Source organism: Hyalella azteca, unplaced genomic scaffold (assembly GCF_000764305.2).
Source record: "Hyalella azteca isolate HAZT.00-mixed unplaced genomic scaffold, Hazt_2.0.2 contig12157, whole genome shotgun sequence".
In the NCBI taxonomy this organism is placed as follows: domain Eukaryota; kingdom Metazoa; phylum Arthropoda; class Malacostraca; order Amphipoda; family Hyalellidae; genus Hyalella; species Hyalella azteca.
In genome coordinates this window covers 231,456-258,070 of record NW_025942121.1, presented here as the reverse complement: position 1 = coordinate 258,070, position 26,615 = coordinate 231,456, and the positions used below count along the sequence as shown (strand labels likewise).

General features: G+C 42.0%; 1 protein-coding gene across 1 annotated transcript in view; it reads left to right on the top strand.

Annotated features, from left to right (window-relative positions):
- Positions 1 to 14,246, top strand: part of LOC108672664 — a 38,193-nt gene extending 23,947 nt beyond the window's left edge. Inside the window, exons 15-22 of the mRNA XM_018160367.2 lie at positions 806 to 913; positions 3,757 to 3,897; positions 5,652 to 5,792; positions 7,270 to 7,410; positions 9,526 to 9,849; positions 10,045 to 10,152; positions 10,737 to 10,882; positions 13,704 to 14,246. Of these exons, the coding sequence (XP_018015856.2) occupies positions 806 to 913; positions 3,757 to 3,897; positions 5,652 to 5,792; positions 7,270 to 7,410; positions 9,526 to 9,849; positions 10,045 to 10,152; positions 10,737 to 10,882; positions 13,704 to 13,835 (1,241 nt within the window). The 3' untranslated portion in view covers positions 13,836 to 14,246. The remainder of the gene's footprint in view (positions 1 to 805; positions 914 to 3,756; positions 3,898 to 5,651; positions 5,793 to 7,269; positions 7,411 to 9,525; positions 9,850 to 10,044; positions 10,153 to 10,736; positions 10,883 to 13,703) is intronic.
- The last annotated feature ends 12,369 nt before the right edge of the window (positions 14,247 to 26,615 follow it).

Below are 26,615 nucleotides of genomic sequence, written 5' to 3'. Positions count from 1 at the left end.
GTTTGTACAAGGTCCCAGAAGGATTACTAGAATTTGAAACAAGAACCAACACCAGGGGCCACAGCTATAAACTAAAAAGACTGCGGTGCCACTTATCCACGCGACAACATTTCTTCTCGCTTCGAGTCACCGACATGTGGAACAGCCTCCATGAAGATATTGTTGACGCTCCGAGTATGAACGCGTTCAAGAACAGACTAGACAAGGCCATGCATGAGCATATGTTTCGTATGAACGCGTTCAAGAACAGACTAGACAAGGCCATGCATGAGCATATGTTTAGTCTTAAAATGCCTCGTACCCTACGGAACAACTGATATCTAGAAGCTATTTTAAATCTACCGTCCGTTGAAAAGATCTGATCAAAAGGCCAGTCTAGTCAAGAAAAGTACAAGAATCGGCGACAGGCCTATCCAGGCCTATCCTTTAAATGACGAAGATACTATACTATAATATACTACTAAGCTCGAGGGTAGCGGCGACTGGCCGAGCTTTGGGCAGATCAAGGATTTTACACGATGGTCGCGAAAACCTCGCTCTCAGACTTCGCTGCATTTTGACTACAAGCCTTACGGCTTTGATTGGGAAACGCAATTGATAGTCCTGTGGGATTCTTTTACTACGTTGACTCATGATAACTCGTTCGTAAATGGAATATCAATCTTAAAATGTTCTTGTTTATCTATACTGACGCACACAGAGTGCCTGCCAGAGTTCTTAGCTGAAGCACACATTGCTGCTGTACAAGAGATTACCTGCCAGGGTTATTAGCTGACGCACACTTTGTTAAAATGTTACTGTGCAGGGGATTGCCCGCCAGGATCCTACCAATGTCTGAACGGAAAGTGTATCGTCAACTCGTGGGTGTGTGATGGGTCGAAGGACTGCAACAGTGGCGAGGACGAAATAAATTGTGAGTCAAGCACGTCTGCGAGAACAGAAATAATTTTCATGCAATACGCAAGCATCTATATTTCATTGTCTGGAATATGAAGCTCTAATTGAAACTGCTACTCTAAGTTATCGCAAAAAATTTCAATAGTATTCTCTAGCCAAACGTGTGTTAATTTAATACCCGGGATTAAAAATACTTTGCGCATGAAATTGAAATTAATTTATTGGCAACATGAGTTATTTGGGATCAGAAGCACTCAACAGAGACCTCAGGATCAGAATTTCGTCAAAATTTTAATTATATACCCAGTAAAAATTTACATCCACATCAGCTTCTGATATGGATTACCAGAAGCTGGGGCGACTCTAAATTTTGTTAGGGTAAAGGACTTAATGACAGTGATTTTTAGTAAAGGGGTAATTTTAAATTTGGGATTTACAGGAATATTTCTTTCAGTCTCTCGTGCATCTATATAAATCGATCAACTTCATGATTTACACAAATACAAAAAAAAATCATATGGTAATTTTTGATCAAGCATTTCTTCTAAGTTTGATGAGCTTGATATTTTTTATGATCAAATATTCAGAAGTATTAGTCATAATCAGCTTCAGAATTATGGTTATTTAGGGATTAGGTCAAGTCGCGACAGACTCCATTCAGCCCGAAATTTTCAGATTTGGCTAAAACTTTGGGCACTAAAGCAAACTTCTTACCTGGTGGGTGGAGGCAGAATTTAATTTGCACAACGAAATAATTTAATAATTTGCACAACGAAAGATGTCAGTAACAGTTGCGGGACAAACGGAATTTAACACATTCAGCAAAACGAGAGAGGTCTTGCAGGGCACGGAACAAGAGACGAATGATGACTTTCTTGAGTTGTTTAGTGAATTGCCTTGCATAGGGATATTGTTTCAATATGGATGCTGACTATCAAACTAGACCAGATCTATTATCATAAATTCAAAAGTTTTTTGCTCTCGTTGCATTAGTGAGCCAGATGAGACCATATCGTGTCATCGTAGACTCGTTCATATCGTGTACTCATGTCATTAGTTTAATAGTTTAATCGCAAAATAACCTGAAATGACAAGCGATAAAAATCAAACAATTCACAATCAATCAGTATACACAAAGATACAAGGAGACTCCAGTACTCGCTAAATATAATACAATACAATGTCCACAACTGGCACAGCCACAGATGCACTCTAGCAAACATCTAAAATCTCATAGACCAAGACATAACACTCATCACCGATCACTATCTCCATCACAGATGACAACACCTCCACTTAAGATATTACATTAAAATGCTCACAACTGCAATAAAGACCGTACACTTCACTCCCTTACTGCCAAAGCAATAAAACGAAATCTACAGTTAAAATTATGCGACACTGTTTACACTGACGTGCTCGTGTATATACTTACAATGTGCACTAAACAAGGTCCCATCAGGATAGGAAAACTATACATACCCTCCGTATACCAAAAGAGTCTATTATAACCGCTAAAACAATCATTCAGCTTATTGTTGGTTGCTAACCATCCAATGCGATGGTCTTCACGCTTCCTGACTATTGTTTAATTCGCACAAGAGCATGGCAATTAAAAGTGGGTTAAACGGAACGCAAAAAACTTAGTACAGAAAGAAATGTTCGTCAACACAGTCACAGGCCTCAAGCCACAGCCACAGTCATGGGCCTCTAGCCGTAGCCACAGGTTAAAATTAGCTTTGCAAAAAAATCTGCAAAAGTATTACCTGCAGGTAAAAATTAAAATCAGATATTTTAGCTCAATACTATTACAATATAAACGTCTAGCATCTCCACACCGTACCGCACTGGACAACGATGAGATCAAAAGTGATACGTGGTGACGGAGGGATACTGAAAACTACTCAAACAAAGAAATGCTACACGATCGAGATGCGTTGAAGCTGAGGCTACAATTACATATATTTCCATAATCTTTTGAATAGGAGCCATCCTATTCCTCCTCGCACACTTGGTATACAACACTAGGGAAATCCTCCTACAACCGCATATGCAACTAATTACACTCACTCATAACAAGATATACAAGTGCACCCATATCGGCTCATTATCACAAGTCATACAACATCACTAGTGATAGCCAATAACAAGTCATTTCACTTGATGCACCTTCAACAAGCGCCCAGCACATCGTCATGAGACAATTCAATTATAACCACAATTTCTGCCAACCCCATATAAATATCCATTCGTCCCAGCAGACCCTTCAATGTAGAGCCAACTTCCTATACAACGCAAGCACTATCACAGCACACCGTACCCTCACAACTAGACCTACATACACATAGAATCACTTAGTTTCGTTATGCGTCTTTTTCATCTCCTACTGTCGTTTCCAGTTCTCCTTCCTCATTTTGGCCGTTCTGTGTTACCTGTTGTTCTTTACCACTTTTTCTTAGTGGTTCATGAAACTGCGCTGAACGCGTTAGGAACGCGAAATTATGATATCAAGAGTGCCACTTCAAGAACAATGGGGATGATTTGTGTATCCCCATTCTAAATCCATTCAAATGCACCAAATCTGAATTGCGCGTACCACCTCGGCAAATGATTGAAACAAACCTAGTGATATGAGAGCATGGAGACTCAGTTTAAAAATGCAAGAAATGGATAATTTCCTGAAGATGCAAGAAATAGATTTACGATATCTACTAAAAATTGTCTCTGGACTGGGGAATAGATTAGCAAAATATCTCTTCTCGTAAATTAATGACGTACTCGTACTTATATATTATATTATATCGAGTATCATATTGCTATTGTGTGCAGTTTACTAATGTACTTGTTGATGCAATACAGGCTCGTGCACGTCTGGGTACCTGTGCCAGGATGGAATATGCTTGCCCAACAATTGGGAGTGTGATGGCTATCCGGACTGCACCAATGGGGAAGACGAAGGAAACTGTGATGCATCTACAACCACTCAGTCTACTACGACAAGTAAAACTTATTAGATCACTAAATAACCTCTAAAAACCTAACCTATTCAACCACACAAACCACAATTCGATCTGATTGATAATAAAAGAATTTCTAAATCATTCATCATGGCAATGTAACGTTAGAAACGCGAAATTATGATATCAAGAGTGCCATCCCCTACGGCTGACTATTATGGAAAGTCGTATACGCTGGCGTGGAGTTGGATGTTGCAGCAGGCTCACGTAGTCCGGTTCTAAAACCTCAGGCAACCTATATAGTTACCCTTCTGGCAACTTAATTGGTTCACTATGTTTGGTAGCCTAGTACTCATTCCCAGCCTCTTCGACCAACAGCGTATTAGTAATTGCGTGTCACTAGGAAAGTTTGACTTTCCACTTTTATCGTGCCTCTGTCCCTGTGTAAAGTTAGGCGCTACGCGATGTGACTAAGCCTTCGGCAAGGTTTGGCAAACCGTATTACAGTACAGAATCGCACAACCCAATCACTGCCTGTCCTCTACAAAATTACTTTCAGACAACCTCACTGAGAGAAGAGCATCCATCAGAATAGGCAATCACGTAGGTCTTTCATTACAACTCCACACATGTGTTCCTCAAGGGGCTTGTCTCTCTCTCACTCTTTACAGCTACTGCAACCAAGACCTTCTGCTTTACTTCTCAACACTTTTCTCCTTAAATAGTTTTTGCAGATGACACCCGAACACAACACAACACAACTACGCAGCCTTCAAAATACAATAAGCCGAACATATGAACAATACATTCGAAAACAAATAGCTCACCAACACAACTAAATTTAATATCATTCCCATAACTGGATGCACACCATCAGACATATTCATATGCAACATTCACTATCTTTACACAAAGGAACAATCACACGGTTTTAGGTCCCAAGTAAAAGACACGAATGAGATAGCTCTCATTAATCTACAGTTTAACGAATGAGATAGCTCCTAACTATCTGTCACGAATTAACTATCTGTCACGAATGAGATAGCTCTCATTAATCTCAAACTATACAGATTTTAACACCTCCCGACAAACACAAAACGCGCCTAATACCTTAACTTTGTTTGATTGTCTCTCATTTACTTTCAAATGCCCCAATAAATCTTGTCAAAATCAGCAAAATCCAAACTGCAGAGAATCCAGGACAAGCAAAAAAATTCCATCGCAAACAAACACTCTTAAGACTCTATAACTTCACAATCTCTACATAAACACAGCGGCATCTCCACCATCTCACCAGTCCTTCACCAACAAGCGCGTAGAACATAGTCCGCCATTATAGCATTCAACTTTAGCTCATCAATCAACTCACATTCCTCCTAGACGCCTCATCAAAACACTACCCGTTTTCAAAAGCTCCAAAATACTTGAACTAGATACTTCGATCACCTTCACCTCTATACTCGTAATCACTCAGCACCTACAACCTAACGCTACACACGACGGGCAAGCTGTGCCTGCATGGTCTGAAGCTTTTAAATGAATGCGCGCGCTCATGGTGCAGTTAGCTCTAGCTGCGGAACGATTACGAACAGACGAAATTCGCCGAAAGTAACGCAGAGACTAAAATTTAGTCGTCAGGAAGTCGAATAAAAATAGTTTCTAGACTATGGTATAGATTACCGAAATGCCCCTTCTAGTGAATTAATGACGTATGTGCGCATATTTTCCTCATACCGTTGATTCCTGTCAAAGTATCGAAATGCAAAGTTTACTGATGTACTTGTTGATGCTATACAGGCACGTGTACGTCTGGGTACCTGTGCCAAGACGGACTATGCCTCCCCAGCCGCTGGGAGTGCGATGGTTATCCAGACTGCACCAACGGGGAGGACGAAGAAAAATGTTATACATCTACAACCACTCCACCCACTACGACAAGTAAAACTTTCAATACCACTAAAGCAACCATTATCACATGTATAAGTAGCAGCTCCAAACGACATATCGATCTGATTGACACTGAAGGAATTTCAAAATCATTCTTCATGTCAACGTAACTTAGAAACGCCCAATTATGATAACATGCAAGAGTGCGATCTCCTATGACTAACAATTATTCAGAGTACTCCAGGCGTGGGGTTGGGTGCTACAGCAGACTTTTGTAATTTGGTACTCAAACGTCGTTTGCTGTGGGTGACCGATGGTCAGTCATCGGCAAGCTACAAATAGAAATGTTTGGAGAAAAAATTGGAAAGAAATCGGAAACAATAACTTCAATAATGTATAAATGATTAAACAAATTCAATTAGGTAAAAAAACTATTTTTAACTCGTTCAGCAACCCCCTGACTGTTTCATCGTGTCTTGTACTATTATAGCCGGAAACCCCTCTGCTTTAGAAATAGTTAGGGTAGCGTTTCGATTTTGCTGAGTTTCTATGTATTGACTTCGAACGCAAGGGCTAAAGAGTGACCATTTAATTGAGTTTTAAACTCCCTTGAGTTTAGAGGGGGATGAAATGAACACAATGTGGACTCTCTTCGTTGTACACTGATGATCTTCATGCAAGTATGATACACGAGTCTCCATACAATGGCACACGAATTCAAATGGAGTAGATACTTGTTATCTTTATTGGCAAGCGACAGTTCAAAGGGACAGAATTATAAACTCGGGGTACAAGCATCAAAAGGATGCAAGGTTGCTATTGCGCGGGTATGAGCCACATCGAAACGCCTTAACTCGTTCAAAACTACCGAGGTATGACATGCTGCAGAGAATAGAGTAATGTGAGTATGAGCTACAGCAAAACGCGGCTTGTTAGACAGCAAATGATAAAGGTACGAGCCACACGAAACGCTAAAAGATAGACAAAGCTCCTGAATTTACATGCCTCGGCATGCCGCTGAGGAAAGCAAGTGGTGTGGGTAAGAGGCACATGAAAATGAGGACAAATATGCTCGAACGTAGGTGGCTCCAGCACTCACGACATGAATAGTGCGATTGGTGCGGGTACAATCAGCATCAACATGCAGACAGAAGCTGGAGCTAGATAAGAACACATTCCTGCCCCGTTTGAGAATCTCGTACCTTAAGCAAGTGCCCTGAGATGGTGTGACTTGTGAGATCACAATTGCGCGACAAGACGTTAAGCAACGCCCTATTACCCTTGTTACTTAATCCTATCAAGCAGGTAAATAATATCGCTGTGAGTTCAGATTCCATGTCTTAGTCACAAAGTTAAAATATTCGCGCACTTTTTATTCACATTCAAATACTAGTATAGAATATGGTAAAGAAAATAACATGTAAGTTCAGTAAATCATATCACACAGAGAATTATCATACAAACAATGTATGCCGTCACACTTTTGTGGATAATTTGGTGACGTTATTGATGCTGTACACTGTGACAGGCTCGTGCACGTCTGGGTACGCGTGCCCGGACGGACTATGCCTCCCCAGCCGTTGGGTGTGCGATGGTTATGAAGACTGCTCCAATGGGGAGGACGAAGGAAACTGTGTTGCATCTACAACCACTCCGTCCACTACGACAAGTAAAACTTTCTAGAACACTAAAATGACTTCTATCACATGTATCAGCTCCAAACAACCAAAGGATTTGATCGATACTAAAGAAATTTCAAAATCATCTTCCATGTTTCTAAATTTTTTCCAAAAATTCCAAATTTCTAAATTTTTTCTAAATTTCTAAATTCTAAATTTCTAAATTTTTAACTTTTTACTGTGCCGTTTTCGGAACTCTTTTCGCATTTTTTTATGATCCGTGCCAGTGAATAACCGAATTTCAGTTCAGTTCAGTGAAGTCAGTAAAAGTGAGTGCAAATAGAATGAACAAGCCAAACAAGTGAAAGTGTTTTCATTTTCAAATAACGCGGACCAGTAGAGTCAGTGAGGGTTGCCGCGCGAGGGAAACGCCCACGCCCTGGACCACGCGGGACAATAAGCCTTTGTTCTCGCGCCTACCTCTTCCTAGCCGCTGTGATCGCCGCTCTCGGAAAGCCGCTTGCTCTCAAGTCTGTAACAATTTTGAACAATGTAACAATTTGTACAAATTTTACTCAACTTGATTTCGGTTTTTAACTTGTGTTTATCTAGCTCTTGCATCTGCAAGCCGCTTATTCTCAAGTCTGTAACTGAGTTTTTACAGCCCTTTGAAACTTTACAATTTTTACTTAACTTGTTTCAGTTTTAAATTGTGTTTTTTCTTTGGCTCTTGCATTTTATGATGGCTGGTCAGAGAGGAAAAAAAATTAAATGAGAAGGCCTCCAGTCCTGTTAAACCGAATTCGAAGATCAAATTGCAAAATGAGCGAGGAGAAATTTGTAAATTTTGCAAGCTGGGATCGCTTAACGTCAATGACGCTACAGTAGCCTGCGATCGTTGCGGGGATACCATCTGCAACAACTGTGCAAAGTTAAGCAAGACTGACTGCTCGGTCATTCGTAAAAACAAGTCAGTACACTGGTACTGTCAGGACTGCCAACAACCTGCACTTAGCGCTGTAAAAAGCGAAAAAATGGTGGAAGAGAAGTGCTCTTCTATGTTTTCTGTTTTTAAAGCCGAAATTGAAGAAACCAACAAGCAAGAGTTTTGAAAGAGAGCCGAAATGGAGGAGACCCACAAGAAAGAATTGAGCTTGTTGCGTAGCGAATTACACTCGTTACGAAACGAGCTTGTGGAAATGAAAGCTCATCTGCACAAAACAGAAAATAGCGATAACGCAGAAGGTAAAGGCCGCAAAGAGGTCATCTCTGATCTCGGCAACGAGAGCAGTCGTGAACTGCTGGATAGAGAGAGAAGAAGACTTAACCTTGTTTGGTTTAACGTTCCCGAAAGCAATGCTTCAGATGCTGAATTTATTACTGATTGCTGTGCCAATGCACTTAACGTCGTTGTGAATATAACGGCATGCAAGAGGCTGCGATCAAAAGACACTACCACCTGTAGACCGGTGCTTGTAACTGTGCAGGATACAGCCCAGGTCGGAAATGTGCTTAAGGCTGCGAGAAAACTAAGTGAATTCCCAGAGTTTAATTCAGTCTTTGTTAAGAAGGATGCTACCCCTTTAGAGCTGTCTCTTATACACATCTAGATGTGTATAAGAGACAGGTCTTAAAATGCCTAGCAAATTACGGAGCAGGCAATAAGTCCAGCAGCTATCTCAATCAATCGTCAGTTATGGAAAGATCGGGTTCCAAAGGCCGGATCCCTTGTGAATCAAGTCACGAAAAGTTCAAGAATCGGCAACAGGCCATGGGCCTATGTCTTCAACGCCGACACTTCTATTCTATTCTATGTCATTATTGTAACGTTAAAATGTTCAATTAGTATGATATCAAGCGTGCCATCTCCCAAGACCCGCGTACACCTGGCATAGGGCTGGGTGCTGCAGATGTCTCGCGTAATTCATCTCTCGTATTTGGGTGGTTTGCTCTAGGAGACCGATAGTTATTTATCGGGAACCTATAAATTAAAATATTAAGTGTAAAAATTGTAATGAAGGTGTAATCCACAGCTCCGATAATGCATAGACGGCTAAAATTTAATTGAGTAAAATGAAAAGTTTTTACCTCGTTTATTTAACACCGATCAATGTGCCTAATACCATTGTGGGCTGTTTGGTGACGTAAACATTGATGCTGTGCAGGCTCTTGTACGTCTGGATACGAGTGTCGCAGCGGACTGTGCATCCCCAGCAGTTGGAAGTGTGATGGTTATGAAGACTGCCCCAGCGGGGAGGACGAACTTAATTGCGCTACCACTACAACTACAAGCACAACGACTGCTAGCACAACTACTGCAAGCACAACTACTGCGAGCACAACGACTGCAAGTACAACAACTGCAAGCACAACGACTACTAGCAAAACGACTGCTAGCACACCAACCACCACGCAACCAATAGGAAAATGTTCTTTGCCTTTCGATCGTGTTGGTGAAAAGTGCATCGTCGTGGAGTTATTCAATAAAGGCGAGTGTTGGCGCGACTCCAGTTGTGAGCGGAATGATGTGCTTTTAATGAGTTAGTAGACATGCAGTGCTTATCATACAGAGTTCAGTAAACAGGCTATTATCGACACGCAACACCTTTCCTCTCCTGATTTACAGGCACGCAAACATTTTAATTGACATCGAAGGACATGAACACATTTCTTCTTATTTACAGGTACACACGATGAGATGCAATACGTGTGTAGGCGGCTGGGAAGTTCGATGCTCGAGTTTGAGGATGCCAACGATTTCTGGACAATACTGCGCTACCTCGAGCAGCAAGGTAAGTCCAAGAAGAGTGGTGCAATCCGCTAGTATAACTATTCGACAAAACTGAGCTACTTCGGGGGCAGCAAGGTGGAAACAGGGATTGTGACGCTACTTTACAATACTGCGCTACCTCGAGCAGCAAGGTAAGTCCAAGAAGAGTGGTGCAATCCGCTAGTATAACTATTCGACAAAACTGAGCTACTTCGGGGACAGCAAGGTGGAAACAGATTGTGATGCTACTGGACAATACTACGCTACCTCGAGCAGCAAGGTAGGACCAAGAGGTGTGGTGCAATCAGCAAGGAAAACTATTTGACAAAACTGTACCACCTCGGGTCAGCAAGGTGGGAACAAGTATTGTGACGTTACAGGACGATACTGCGCTACGATCGAGTAGCAAGGGCGGCCAGGGAAGGTTGTTCAACACTAGTAAAAATTTTGGGCAATGCTGCGCTATGTCGAGAAGCATGTTAGAGGCTAGAGCCAGAAACATTCTATCTTATTATGAAATCTATACTCATTAAAAATATTTTAATAATATTAATAATTAATAGTGCAGAAAATCATTATTCTGAACGCATTATGAATGGCGAGCAGGGCTGACTCGACACGACTACTGGGTGGGTGCTGAGCTGGAGGCCGGTAGCACGACGGCGCACTGGCTGAACGCCGGCACCCCCGTCCCGTCCGGCACTCCGCTGTGGGCCATCAACCTCAACACCACTAGACTTGCCTATGAGCAGGTGCGTCCCAGCGGGTGTTTACCAGCTAGTTTTTAGACCAGACACTTGCATTTCAACATATTTACCAGGTGCGACTTGATACGTAAGTAATACGAAAAGGTATTTGTCGGCGAGATATCTATCGTGTGGGAACAATAATTGTGCGTGAGTATTATTAAAATGCAATGTTTGGAAACCTGGATATACCAAAGCGAATTTGCATTGGATTTAGTAGGATACCGAATATCAAGAGTAGTTTATAATTGTAGTAGGTACTCACCGTACTCTTTATTGTACCTTTATAAGTACAAAGGCTTGCAAATTCACAAAAAAACGACGTTGTAGTCTATTGCTAAGTGAACTGAAGTTTGACAAAGTTCAGTGGTAAAAAACGCAGAATTTTCTAATACCAACAACTCATTATACGTAGCTGCATACTCGTTTCACGTAGATTATCAATATTAAACATTTAAAACGTTCTACGTATGAGAGACGCCGTGAACGTCAAAGATTAATAGGACTAATTTTTTTTTTTTTTTTTTTAAAAGGCCCCCCCCACCCCCCATTCCAACAAAAAAAAAAAAGGGAGAAGCGGGAGGGCTTGGAGAGGATGGTGCAGCGTTTAAAATTAATTGATAGTCATCAAGCATTTACGCTTTTAAAGAATTGTTTCGCTCTACCTAAACTCCAGTACGTCCTGCGTGCGTCTCCTGCATATACGCGGGTAGGTGATTTGGAGCGGTTCGATGAGGTGTTGGTTTCTGCCCTCTCGACCATCACCAATGTCAGCTTCGAGCGCGAATCTCTTGAACAAGCTGTGTTGCCGGTCCGGCTGGGAGGCCTGGGTATCCGTATGTCAAAGGACATCGCGCTCCCTGCGTTCATATCGTCACTCCACTCCGTCCGTGGCCTAGTTGATGCTGTTTTACATAATGTACGACTGGCCGAGGACGACAGTTTGCGGATGGCGGTGGATGAGTGGCGCAATGGGAACGCAGGTATTGCTTTGCCCGAGGACGCGAGTTTGTGCCGGCAGAGGACTTGGGATGGGCCTGTGGCCGCGGCCTCTGCGGCGCGGCTTTTGGAAGCGGCGGACCAAATATCCAGGGCTCGTCTACTTGCGGCGGCGAAGAGAGAGAGTGGCTTGTGGCTTCACGCTATTCCTTCGAATGCTCTTGGAACACTTCTAGATCCCGACTCCTTCCGCGTCTCTATTGCTCTTCGAGTTGGCGCAAATGTATGCGAACCCCACACTTGTCGGTGCGGAAAGCGGATGGATGCACGAGGACTGCATGGCCTTTCTTGTAAGTACAGCGCTGGGCGACATCCAAGACACTCGGCTCTGAACGATGTGATCAGGAGGGCTCTTCAGAGCGCTGGCGTTCCTTCATGCCTTGAACCCGCTGGAGTGGACAGAGGGGATGGTAAGAGACCAGATGGCTTAACGGTTTTCCCGTTTTCTAATGGGAGGTGTTTGTGCTGGGATGCAACCTGCGTCGACACTTTTGCTGAGTCGCACGTCAATAATTCGGCTATTTCTGCTGGGTTCGCGGCTCGTGCGGCGGAGGATAGCAAGAGACGTAAATACGCGGCGTTGGCAGCTCGGTATCGTTTCGAGCCAGTCGCATTAGAAACGACGGGCACATATGGTGAAACGACTGGTCCTTTAATATCAGAGATTGGCCGTCGCATTACGGAATTGTCCGGCGAACGTAGAGAGACTCTATGGTTGGAGCAAAGGTTGGGTTTGGCTGTGCAGAGAGGCAATGCAGCTAGCATCCTAACAGCAGTCAGAGAAAAGTTCGACGTGGGCCCGCTCCTCGCTCGCGTCACAGCTCGGTGACCCTCGGAGTCGGTGTAGGCCACCATCAGAGGCGTTAAGGTCGGGGCCCTGATCATTGACATGAAACCATTCCCTGTTTTTAATTAATAAAATCAATTCCTTTTTTTTTTTGTTGGAATGGTGAGTATAGGACGAATCAAATTATATTAATTAATAATTTCATCGTTTTTGACCTTAGTAATTTTTTTAATTAAGAGGAGATATCTAAGTGCTCGGTAAATGCTAGTTTCTTCAGTTTGCAAAATGAATTTCCAAGAACAACATGAATATCAAAATGCATGATCGAGATAGGAACCCCACCATATAGTCCCTTAGGAACCTTAAGTATTCAGCCACTTAAAACACTTACGTTAATTCGTACGCTCAGGGCTCACCAAGCGTTAAATTAGGTCTTGTGAGATCAACGTAAGACGACTGCAGCATCAATCAAACATAGGCGACGTGAGTGATGAAAGTGCTAGTATAACCATTACACAAGAATGAGAACAGTAGTGAATGATGTTGGAACGAGCCACACGAAAACGTAAATGAGGTTAATACTGATGTACCAGCTCAATTATTATGGTGAAGTAGATCGAATGAAATGGGTAAGAGCTTTTGCAAAATAGCTGAGAATAGACAGGACTGCTGTGGGAACGATCATCGGCGAAACGTAAAAACAATGTTATGTGGAATATAAAAACGTTTTTTACCATATTTAATTCGTTGAAATGACCTTTGATGTGTAATCAATACCACATTTATCCTGGGTCGGTTAGGGAGGTAATAATCCATTTATCATCGTACGAATCCAACTCCTCACATCATCATCATCGTCATCACTTCGCACCAGGTATTACCATGACACAGGATCACTTATTATCCACCATTATTATCACAGGATCACCCTGCTCCTCATATCCACCTTAATTACCCTGCTATTCCCTTCATCATCACCCCTGCATTACGCGTCATCATCACCCAGCATCAAATTTCATCACTGCCTTATCTGATTCTCAGGAGCCTGCGGCGACTGGCTCTCTTCAGCGCGTCTACATGCGAACTCATCGCAAACTCCTACTCGCCGCTTCGCCTCCGAACCAGCTCATTATCGGCACCATCTGCGAAACCCCTCTGAGCCAGATGGCTTAGGGCGACACGCATGGATCACCACACCACCTGATGGCCAGCTCATTATCGCCACCATCTGCGAGACCTCTCTGAGCCAGATGGCTTAGGATTGGACCCTACTGGACCAACCGGTAGTGTCCAAGGAAAGGGTGGCTTGAAAGACCGCTTTTCCATCAATGTATTCACTGTCTAATTTTACCATGTGGGACTCGCGTTTATAGCTGGAACCATCGAAACCATTTAGCCAACTAGCGTTGTTACTCCAGTAACTATCTCCCGAGAGATTACAATAGACAGCTGAATTATGTTCGCAGCTAAATCTATCGAACCTCAATAAATATTCCCAAATACTAGAAACAAAATTCGATATGAAGCTCCAGATACTCCCATGCACTATTATTTTCTGCACGTACTTCCACCAATATTAATTAATACGGCGCAGTAAATGTTCTGATATTTCCATGTGTTTCCATGTCCCTACGACGTCCTGCTCTTCAGCCAATAATAGAAACACTAGTCAGCTATTCTTTCAGAAATCGTTTGCTGTCTCTGCAAACACTTACTGCTAAGCAGCAAACACCTGTTGCTGCCCAACAAACACTTGCTGCTAGGCAGCAAACACCTGTTGCTTCCCAACAAACACTTGCTGCTAGGCAGCAAACACTAAACACTTACTGCTAGGCAGCAAACACCTGTTGCTGCCCAACAAACACTTGCTGCTAGGCAGCAAACACCTGTTGCTGCTCAACAAACACTTGCTGCTAGGCAGCAAACACCTGTTGCTGCTCAACAAACACTTACTGCTAGGCAGCAAACACCTGTTGCTGCCCAACAAACACCTACTGCTTTCAAAAATGCATAGCAAAATGTATAAAAACTCTGTTTAGTGTTAATTTAATTAATTGGGTTATTTACTTCAAGAAAATAGTTCAATTAATTATTATTGGCTTTGATTCTTGGCGAGTTTGGGATTCAGATTTTTTGGAGTTCTGCGCTGATATTGCGATTGGACTCGCGATATTTCAGAAGGAGAGTCTTAAAATGAGAGCGATGAGAGAGGAAGAGATAGCACCAGAAAGGAGGTGAATTCGGCGAAAAACATTGACGTTGTTAAGAATGTTCATTTTTCCCTTCGCCACGTTCAATTGAATTATCTGCACAATCAGTGTAGGCTTTCTAAACAGTGATAATACATGATCTGCAGATGCAGAAATAGATTGTGCCGGTATGCTGTTCCTAGAGACGATGTGAAGACTGTGTTATAAGTTGAGTCGAATCATGTCTCGTGCAACAAACGTGCTGAAATTTTACATTCAGCTAGTGATTGCTCTCTCTGTATATTCACTAACCATATTAGCAAGCGACCATTGTCAAAACAGGTGCCGAGTAACTTGCTTTGTTGTCACATGAATCGTTATTGCTGCACCATACCGTTTCGTTCACTCATTAACTGTACCGAAATAAATGACCATATATATTAACGAGGTTTTATTTTATTCCTCTAGTAAATACTGTTTCCTACCCTTCTTGTTGCCTCATAATATCCTATTAATCTCAGAGAGGAATTTATTGATATTATAATATTTATATTATATTATAATATATTTATATTATAATATAAATATTATTATGCGTAATGTAAGTAAAGCACTGATAACAAATGGAATGGTGAGAAAACAAGCAAGGTGACACGATAACAAATGGGCCGATGCGATAACAATAGCGCTATATTGTGATAACAAACAAAGTGACACTATTAAAAAAAGCTTTTACTACAAAAATAAGCTTTCGCATTAAAAAAAACTGTTGCGATAACAAATAAGCTGTTGTGATGAAAAGTAAGCTATGGTGGTAGCACGTAAGTACCTCGATAAAATAAATAATAAATTGAGATAACATATAAGCCATTGCGCTAACACTGCGAGGCGGGTATCGGGCAGCAATGCTCGCAGCTTCCGCTTTAACAGCTCCGACGCTCGGCCGCAGCGACGAAGCTTCCGTGTCCGCAACGCTGGCATTTCCCCCATGCGTCCGTCATTTCCAGCGTCCGAGTTATGTCAAGCCTCGTACAACTTTCTTGAGTAATTTCCCTTCTGAACTTCTATTATTTACTGTTTTAGTTACAACAATCAAATAAAGTTTGGCTATCAACTTATAAATTTGCTGCGAGTTTCGGCGCTGGTTTGGAAAAGGTTACTTGAATGTAAGTTTTCTTTCCCGTAGAGTTAAATATGAAATATAAAACATATGACTGCATAAGTAGTTCGAAATAATTCATATAGAATTTTTGAATAAAAATTGAATGGGACATATGTCCTCAATGTCGTTTTAACTTCAAGTAGAGCAGAAGTATCGCTGGATGACAATATTCGAATGCCACCTCATCTTACGGACGCCTTTAATTTGTCTCTGCCCGAAAAATTATAAACTACATCCGCTGATCAAACTACGCTATGAAGCTGCCAACATATTCAATCCGAATTAAAAATATCATTTATTTGAAAAAAATTTCAAGTCTATCAACAACTATCAGTTAGTTAGAAACGCATGCAGCACCGTGAGCAGCACCAGCAACATCAGAAAAAAGCAGCACATCACCAGCAGCAACAGCATGAGCAGCATGAGCAGCACAAGCCCCAGCAGTAGCAGCATGAGCAGCATCAGCCTCAGCAGCAGCAGCAGCAGCATGAGCAGGACCAGCCTATAAGCAGCAGCAGCAGCATGAGCAGCACCAGAATAAGTAGTCGGAAAGTTTCATATCTGCTTGTCGTACGCAGGCCTTTGATGTGTGTAAGCTGCTTAGTTATCCCATTCCATTATATTGAATCGTATTACACTTTGTATACTGAAATAGATTGTAGCTTAATTCATCTGAGCGATGTGGCCGTAGTTATTTAGGCAACAAGCTCGTGGATTTATGTGTTCCGGTTTCTTTAGTTCTCTATATTTCTCTTACATTGGTAAAAATTCATTAAATTTCTCACAATATTAGTACGTTTTTTTTACTTTTACTTTACACACACACACTGGCAACCTCCTGAACTCCGACTGTTCACCTGTAGGTAGGTACAGGAAGTGAGTGCCGCAATGTTAAATCCTACGCCTCCTTCAGCACGAAATTTCGTTAACTCTCTTCAATTGTACGTTCTTTGTGACTTTGCTATGATGATGCCAATAGACTCGAGCGTCTCGGGATATTTTGCTCGAAATGAACCTGAACGAGACGTGACAAGTGATGTCACGGCAAAAAGCAACGATAGAGAGTATAAATGGTCCCGGAATAGGGTTATTTTACAGAAGAAAGCTCGTATTTTATTATAATGCGTGTAAATTTATTTGGAATTCATTCCTTATTCATTCATCAAATTGTTCGTCACCATTTTAGTTTAGACTATACGGAAGTCGAAATGCGGAAGGTGGGATTTGCTAGATTATTGTGCGGTGTGACGCCCGGGCGGGGCATGCAGTGTGTGAGGTCCTGACGTGGATTATTAAATTATGATATGTAAATTGATGTGAATCAATGCATGTAATTTAGTTGTGTTGCGTTGTTTGATTTGTATATTCACTGCCTTAGTTTACAAATCATAAGTTTAATTATTATTAATTTTTCTCTTTTATAGGAAAGCCTCATATTCAGGAGTTGATACTCGAGACTTTGTCTTCTTCTTCGATGAAATATCAGTTTGGCCAGCACGTGGATTGTTTATACTTTAACGAATGGATTGTGCAATAAAGTGATTCCAATTGAAGACTATCAGTGACCGCATGAACTGACGCTGACTCTCGTTATCACGTCTTTGTATAGTGAGTAATTGACAACGGTTTATCTATACGAAATATCATCTATATAATCTATATAAATATCATCTATCTATTCTATACGAATATCAAAAAAGTTAAGCAGTATCAAGCAGAAAGTTATAGCAAGGAGAGTTTCCAGTGTACATATTCATCAATTTACACACAGCAGCAACAACATCTGTAGCAAAAGAAACACCCGCAACAACAGCAACAGCAGGCCCTGAAAGCTGTGATTGGATCTGCATTAGCGCAGTATTGCCTTAAACAGCTGACAACGCAGCGGGAGCCATCCTGACATTGCTGTTATGCTGGTCAATGCAATATCCTCTGTTGCACACAAAGTTAGTCTGCACGTAAAACAACTAGTGCTTGTAATATCATCCGTAACATGCAGCATCATCTCCAACATCCAATGTTAGCTGCCTGTTCACGTGACTGTCCAGTATAGTTCATTTCCACAATATCTGCAGGAGTATCTGCAGTACCGTAAACATGTCCTATAAACACAGTACCGCAGAAACATGATTTTCTGCGGTATCGTGAACACGTTCAGTCTAGTCCGTATCCTCAATATCAACAAGAGTATCGGCAGTACTGTGAACATGTTCAGTCTAGTCCATATCCTCAATATCGATACGAGTTTCTGGCTCCCGATAACTGTTTGCGAAGTGAGAGACGAACCAACTTCACCAATTCAAGTTGGGTCGCTTAAGTTCCTGACAACTTCAGCGAGCGCTTTACCAAGTTACGTCAACTTTGTGTTGGGGAAAGTTACAACGACGTTCATGCGTTGCTTCGTGTGGAGAACTTTTGGGGAACTTTTTTGGTGCTTTATAGGCGGTGAGCGCTAGGGTGAAGGCACAATTAAGTTACTATCATCGTACAGTCTTTCAAACTTTTATTCATATTATTTATATTAATATTTTCATTTATCTGACATGGAATTGATACGGTTTCGTTCGGGGCCCACAGAGTGAAAATTTAGGCAGAGTTTATTCGTTTTCTAATCTCTCATTTCTCTCTTTTATTCGCTATATATTTGCATTGCTAGAACCAAAACATGTAAGGCTTCATGAATTTCTGAAGGAAAATTGCATTGATTATACCAAAGCATCTAATACGCCATATATTTCAACATGAATATTGCAGACCTCATAACAACGCATCTCAGGCGTCATACGTTCCTGAATGAAAATTGCAGTCCTCATACTAACGCATCTCAGACTTCATCACTTCGGTTCTAAATTTCACGTCAGTTTTGCAACCTCAAATTTCTCAGAGAACTTTCCCGGATCCAAATATCGCGCAGCTGCCGGCAGCAGGACACGATCGCTCGAGCAAAACATGTCTAACTCGAGAGAAATTCCAGCAAGTAACTGAAAAAAAATTCCAGGACGGTTTACTTACTAGTATGTATTGCGTTGAGATAAGGCGGAGCTGCAGGTGCCAAACGTGGCCGCTGCACCTGCAGAAAAATAGCGAAAAATATCCGCAATATTGAGCCGGCATGTCTGCCTCAGGCACATGGCTCTGGCCATAGGCTCGGGCAATTGGCACCGGCCGTCTGCCTCAGCCACATATAGTTACGTCTCATTGAGTTGCCACGGGGCCGATCGTGTGGGATCTGTTCTGATTGAGAGGGAAATGTGGCTTATCGTGTGGCCTCGAGGCTGATCGAGTGGCATCTGTTCTGATTGAGAGGGAAATGTGGCTTATCGAGTGGCCTCTAGGCTGATCGTGAGTGAGATCTGTTCAGACGCAGGATGAGCTATTGATGGCCAAATAGTTATGCCAGGAAGTTCCTCGCAGGTTGCGAGTCGCCAGCACGGAGGCAGTGTGAAATATTGTGGCTAGTGCCGCCCGGATACCAATGGCCGGCGGGGGTGGGAGGATGCCGTGGCGTACTGATGCTGAGAGTGTTGTGGCGTGCTGATGCTGAGGGTGTTGTGGCGTACTGATGCTGGGGTGTTGTGGCGTACTGATGCTGAGGGTGTTGTGGCGTACTGATGCTGGGGTGTTGTGGCGTACTGATGCTTGAGGTGTTGTGGCGTACTGATGCTGAGGGTGTTGTGGCGTACTGATGCTGGGGTGTCGTGGCGTACTGATGCTTGAGGTGTTGTGGCGTACTGATGCTGAGGGTGTTGTGGCGTACTGATGCTGGGGTGTCGTGGCGTACTGATGCTTGAGGTGTTGTGGCGTACTGATGCTGAGGGTGTTGTGGCGTACTGATGCTGAGGGTGTTGTGGCGTACTGATGCTGAGAATGTTGTGGCGTACTGATGCTGGGGGTGTTGTGGCGTACTGATGCTGAGGGTGTTGTGGCGTACTGATGCTGAGGGTGTTGTGGCATAGCTGAAAGTATTGTGGCGAACTGATGTTGAGGGTGTTGTGGCGTACAGATGCCGAAGCCGCCACTAATGCTGCACTTCCACTCTCCATATCACTGAAGATTGGCCCGAAACTCATCCTGCTGTCACAAGTTTCCGCGGCGCTTCCCAACTTTTCGATGAACTCGAAGAAGCGAAGTTCTTATCCGAGATTCAGTGCGCAATTCGTATAGCGTCTCGGCGTTTGAGACGCGGAATAATTTCGATGAATATTTTGCCGTGCTCAAACTTTATTTCGTGAATATATCGTCCTTAGCCAACTTTATTTCGATGAATACGTCGAACTGCAAAAATTTTATTTCGCTGAAGATGCCGTCCTGCCCAAATATTTTCGGGACAAATTTGCTGCGCGTCATTTCATTGCACCTGAACCACCACGTGCGCCCCACACCGACAACTTTCGACCATCTTTTAGAGGTCTAATTTGAAAATGGCTTTGATCTTGTTTAGATATTGCGTGGGCCTGACTTGTATGGGTATGTCTTGTGTCGAGCATGGGTCTTGGTTGTGTCTCGCTTGGGCCTTGGTTGTGTCTAGCTTGGGTCTGGGTTCTGTCTAGCTCGAGTCTGGCTTGGGTATAGTTTGGGTCTCGGTTGTTTTTTAGCAAAGGCATTTCCTTATCACTCAATCCTGATTTAGGGGGGGTGAGTAAAGACACGTTTTCCAGGAACTGACGGGACTTTACGACGTAACTCCGTCAAAAGTTCTTCGCATTCTTAATTACTTCCGTAGACTCCTTGCATCAGACGGCAGATTAAATACGGCATCCTGCGCTTATCAATTGCAGGATTTACGCATAACAGCAAACAAAAGGCAATGCGAGGAACGATGTTTCTCAGAGACGCCTCAAACCAAATTAAGTCTTATTGAGGCGACAAAATATTCATGCACTTGTAACATTAACAGAAGGCAGCGTGTGTAAAATAATGAGTAATCGGTGTGAAAGAAAACAAAAATGGCAAACAACATGACAGAGTCTGCTTAGAAAACCCTTTTTATAGAAGAGATATACGTACGACCGACACATAGTCGGCCAAGATTGGGTATATATGTTATGTTATGGTAAGATATATGCTATGATACAATAAGGTAACTATATGTTATAATGAGATGCATACAAGTTTTTCATTCTTTTCCGACCTTATTAGTGGTTTGCATACAATCTATAATTCATAAAACCTAAGTATACGGGGATTAATAATGAAAAGCGATTAGAAAAAATCACAGATTAATTAATTAGGCAGCGCCGCGTTATTATCGTATAATCACTTTGTAAAAATTGCACGCAAAATACACACTGCTTCGTCGTGACGATCGCAATCCTGTATGTTCTCAACAAAATTGAAGTGCTGTAATTTTCATGATTACGATAATTATTTCTTCATAACTACAACAATAATTGATATTAATTTTTTTCCTATAATTTCTTTCGTAGTGATAATTATTTTGCTTTCAATAATTGAGAATAATTTCTATTTTTCCTATAATAGAAATTTAATAATAATAAATATAATAACATTTTAATAATAATTATCTTTATCATCTTAGACGCTTTACAAAATATTTCTTTCAACAATTTATTTGCGATGAAGCGTTTACCTTGATAAAGTTTTTGCAAAGGCTTAATGAGTTAATTGTTTCTAAGTAGGTCGGCAAGCAGCGTTTACTGCTGCTCTATGCAATAACTAATATTATAACTATTTAAGCCTCTGCTAAACTCTTTAATACTTGAACATTTTGCCTTTGGGGGCGCCTAGAGCGAGAACACAATGGCCACGAGCCATTGTTGCAACGATGCAAAATAACAAGAATTTTATTTCATTTCATTTATTTACGAGCCTTCAATCAAGGCGTTTGGTGCGTTTATCAATTCGACGGTTTCAACCTAACTTTAAGTATAAAGTTCATGAATTTCTGGCAAAATCAAGTAATCTTCTTACAAAGTCAAATAATTTATTCTCAGCGTGCCCAAAGATAAGTTTTCCCTATAACGAATTAACCAGCGCATCCATGCCCCTTGACAACGCAGCCTTCACAGTTCAAGGACAGCTCCCTCAATTCGGTAAAAATTTTCGTGAGAAATTATTTGGAATTTTCTCTCTTGCAAGACTTTTTATAGTTCGGCGCCATTATTGGAAGCTCAGCGAGAATCTCAGGCATTTTGGAGCCTCCAAGTGTCAGCTGACAAGACGGATACGACGCGTTCAGAACCTTCAAGTGAAGCATGAAAAGATACGCATAAACTGAATAATGAATAAAAGATACGTTTTATAACTGAATAAATAATAAAATATACGCTTCACTACTGAATAAATAATAAAAGATACGCTGTATTACTGAATGAATAATAAAAGATACGCTTTACTACTGAAAAGGTAATAAAAGATGCGCTTTACTACTGAATAAATAATAAAAGATACGCTTTAACACTGAATAAATAATAAAAGATGCGCTTTATTACTGAATAAATAATAAAAGATGCGCTTTATTACTGAATAAATAATAAAAGATACGCTTTAACACTGAATAAATAATAAAAGATGCGCTTTATTACTGAATAAATAATTGAAGATACGCTTTACTACTGAATAAATAATGAAAGATGCGCTTTACTACTGAAAAAGTAATAAAAGATGCGCATTAATGAATAAGTAATAAAAGATGCGCTTTATTACTGAATAAGTAATAAATGATACGCTTTACTACTGAATAAGTAATAAAAGATGCACTTTATTACTGTATAAATAATAAAAGATACGATTTATTACAGAATAAGTAATATAAGATACGCTTTATTACTGGTTAAATAATAAAAGATACGCTTTATTATTGACTAAATAATGAAAGGTACGCTTTATTACTGACTAAACAATAAAAGATAAGCGTTATTCCTAAATAAATAATAATAAATGTTATTCTAATATATTAATATAAGAAATTTAAAAGCGGAGAAAGCGCCACAAAAATTCAGCATTTCTTTATTGAAAACGTTTCGGAGACCAGCTCCATCGTCAGTTCGATAAATCTAGAACACAAATACAGTTAGAAAATTAATAAAGTTTGGAGTCATAAGAAAAAAAAACTTCACATGACTTGAAAAAACAACAACATGACTTTCTTATGACTCCAAACTTTAATAATTTTCTGACTGGATTTGTGTTCTGGATTTATCGAACTGACGATGGAGCTGGTCTCCGAAACGTTTTCAATAAAGAAATGCTGAATTTTTGTGGCGTTTTCTTCGCTTTTGAATTTCTAGTGAACCTGCGATTCAAGCAATCTAGTGACATTATTATTAATAAAAGAATATTATGATTATTATTATAGTATAATATTATTATGTATTAGTAAATAGATAATAAGTATATAATTAATAAATATTTATTAACGATTGACTTGTATAATTGGAAAAATGCAAACTGATGTTTTGTCATGATATGCATTCGAAAAGTTCCACAACATTTACGCCCCAGCTTCAGCGCCAAATCCAAATTCAAGCGTCCTGTTCATATATTGGGCAAACATTTTTCAAAAAAATTTATGAGGGAGAACAATAAAGAAGTGGGGTAGGGGAGGATGAGAGAAGCGGGGTAGGAGTGGGAGGAAAACGGTAGTGGGGGGGGGGGGACAGAGCGCAGCATCAAAGCTACGATCAAGCAATTAACTGCTGCACTGCTGCTGCTGCACTGCTGCTGCTGCTGCTGCACTGCTGCTGCTGCTGCACTGCTGCTGCTGCTGCTGCACTGCTGCTGCTGCTGCTGCACTGCTGCTGCTGATGCTGCTCCTGTTGCTGCTGCTGCTGCAATGCAGATGCGATAACATTACTGGTGCATTGCAGTTGCTGCACCACGACTGTTGTGTTGCTGCCACCACGAGTATACTGATGCTGCTGCACTGCATTTGTGGAGGTTCGGACGTCCACGTCACCGGCCCCGCTGATCACTGCCTTCATAATCCTGCCTTCACCAAGTACCATCTCGCCACGGGAGGTCCGGGGATAATGTAGGACGTGACAATATTGCGCGCATCTGCAGCCATTTGAGCAAGAGTAATTCGGCCGTGAATAATCCTACGCCTTTGCTTTTTGTAGCCGCTTCGGGCTTCTTGCCCCTGGGCTTCTTGCCAGTACCTTTCTACACGAGGCAACTAGCCCGGTTGTTAGTGGCTGTTTTAATTAGCAACTATCAAAATTGCCGTATATACACTCAAATCTAATTCCACTATGTTGTTACAATCCTGGAGGTTTTTTTTAAGTTAGGGGCCTGCCCTGTTATTATTTATCCCGTCAAACTTGATCTCGTTTGTTTGAGTGTTGTTCATTTGGGCCCATGCAGTCAGTCATACACCGCAGAGGAGTCTTATTTTAATTATTATTCTACGAAGCATTAATCGTGGCGTCTGATTCAAACGAACTTCGAGGGCATGTCACACATTAGACTGATAACAAGCGAAAAATAAATATCCACACGAAAGGATGGGCACGGATAAAATGACTAAGCACTAGATTCATATGCTCTACGAAATAGTTCCGTCTTTAGGCGTCGACGAAACACCGGTAACGAAGGAGCCAAAGTTACAGAAACAGGCAGATTGTTCCAGGTTCTGGCGGCGGCGACCGGGAAAGCGCTGTCACCGACGGTAGAAAGACGTGTGGATGGTACGACGAAGTCCGCTGTTGACGAGCGCAATCGTCTTCTAGAAGGCAGATCCGACACGCACTGCAGGCATTCCATGAGATAAGGAAGCGCCAGACCGTGAAGGCATCGGAACGTAAGGACAGCAACATTGAACTGCGTGCGCCGCTGCATGCGCAGCCACTGAAGATCTCGCAATATCGGCGTCACATGGTCGAATTTTCGCTTATTGCACACGAGTCGAGCAGCAGCGTTCATTGCGGATTGCAGTTTATTAAGCGCCGTGGTCGGAAGTCTATAAAGAGTGGCATTACCATAGTCCAATCTGGTCAGAACGGCCGCCACCTCAATTAATTTAAGGGCCTCAAGGACCGGCCTCGAAAGACAGCGGCTGATGCTACGTATTCGTCGCAGAGCGCCAAAGCAAGCGGTGGTGACTTTGGCAATGTGACTGTTCATTGAAAGTTCCGAGTACAGCAGAATGTCCAGGTTGCGAACTGCAGACGCAGGCATGACGAACTCGTTGCCCACGCGAACAGGGTTGGCAGGAAGCTGATGCTGGCGCCGAGCAGTCGCAAACCAAATAAAGTTGGTTTTTGATGCATTGAGCTGGAGCCGGTTGGAGCGCATCTAGTCTGAGAAAACGTCCATGTAGGCAGACATTCAATACTGCAACGCTGCGGCGTCAGCCGGTGCACCGTAGCCATAAATTTGGGTGTCGTCGTTGAACATATGCGGATTCAAACTAGTCTTCTTGCAATTCGTCCTGCCGTAATTGTCATCAGCGCTCTAGCGTCGTCCGCTAACAACGATGTCGGAGACTGGCTTACTTCAGCATCGATGTCAGCGATGTGAATGAGGAAGGGGATCAGGTGAAGTACGATTGCTTGTGGTCAGTGGTGACGTTGTGGATCCACACCAACATCAGTGAGTCAGTTGTGACGTTATGGATCCCCACCAACAACTCTCATCTGAACCCAAGTTTTATGAAGAGCACTCCATGGTCAAGTTTACTAAAGACTTTCACAAAGTTCAAATAACCACGCCCAAGGGTGCCTCTCTCCTCCAGTTTGGCCAACATGTATTGGTGATACTTCATTAACTGGGTCAAGCAGGGACGAATTGAAAAGCAAACGCTTCCATTGAGAAGGTCAGCTTCTACTGTATAATGTGATGCACAACGTCTTAGCTACGATCTTCTGCGACACTTCGATTACACGCGATGTCAGTGTCACCAGCCAGCAATTTGGGGCTTGTCTCTAGCATGCCTAAAGACCGGAGCTATCAGCGACACCTTAATTGAGGTCTCTAGGAACTTTTTCTTTCCTCAGCGATGCCTTCTGTGGCGAAGTCATATATACCGTCAGTGCATCGGTACTTTTTTAGTTACGCCTCAAAAACTCTATCCTGCCTTTAAGTTGAAAATTTCAATTGTTCTTCTTCACATTGTATAGAATAATCATTATAAATGAAAATCAAATATTTCATATCACCGAACTACTATTATTTTCTATCCGTGTAAATTTTCACAGTAATTTTTTTTCATCCCGATTACGATTTTTAATGCTAATGCTAGTTGCTCACAAGACGCATTGAAATAATGACCTAACGCAGATCATAATTCATATTTCGCAGCTTGATTAAATGGTGGCGTCGAAGCTCCTGAACTGCGGTGGCTTGCATGGCTTTTGTTGTTGGTTCTTTGGTGCCGTTCTTCTGTGGCTTCAACCGCGCGTATGAGCGGCCGGGGCAACCTGATCCCAATGCCGATGCCATGCCATGTGAGAGCCATGCCATGTGAGAGCCATGCCATGTAAGAGCCATGCCATGTGAGAGCCAAGCCACGTGAGGGCCAAGCCATGTGAGGGCCATGCCATGTGAGAGCCATGCCATGTGAGAGCCATGCCATGTGAGAGCCATGCCATGTGAGAGCCATGCCATGTGAGAGCCATGCCATGTGAGAGCCATGCCATGTGA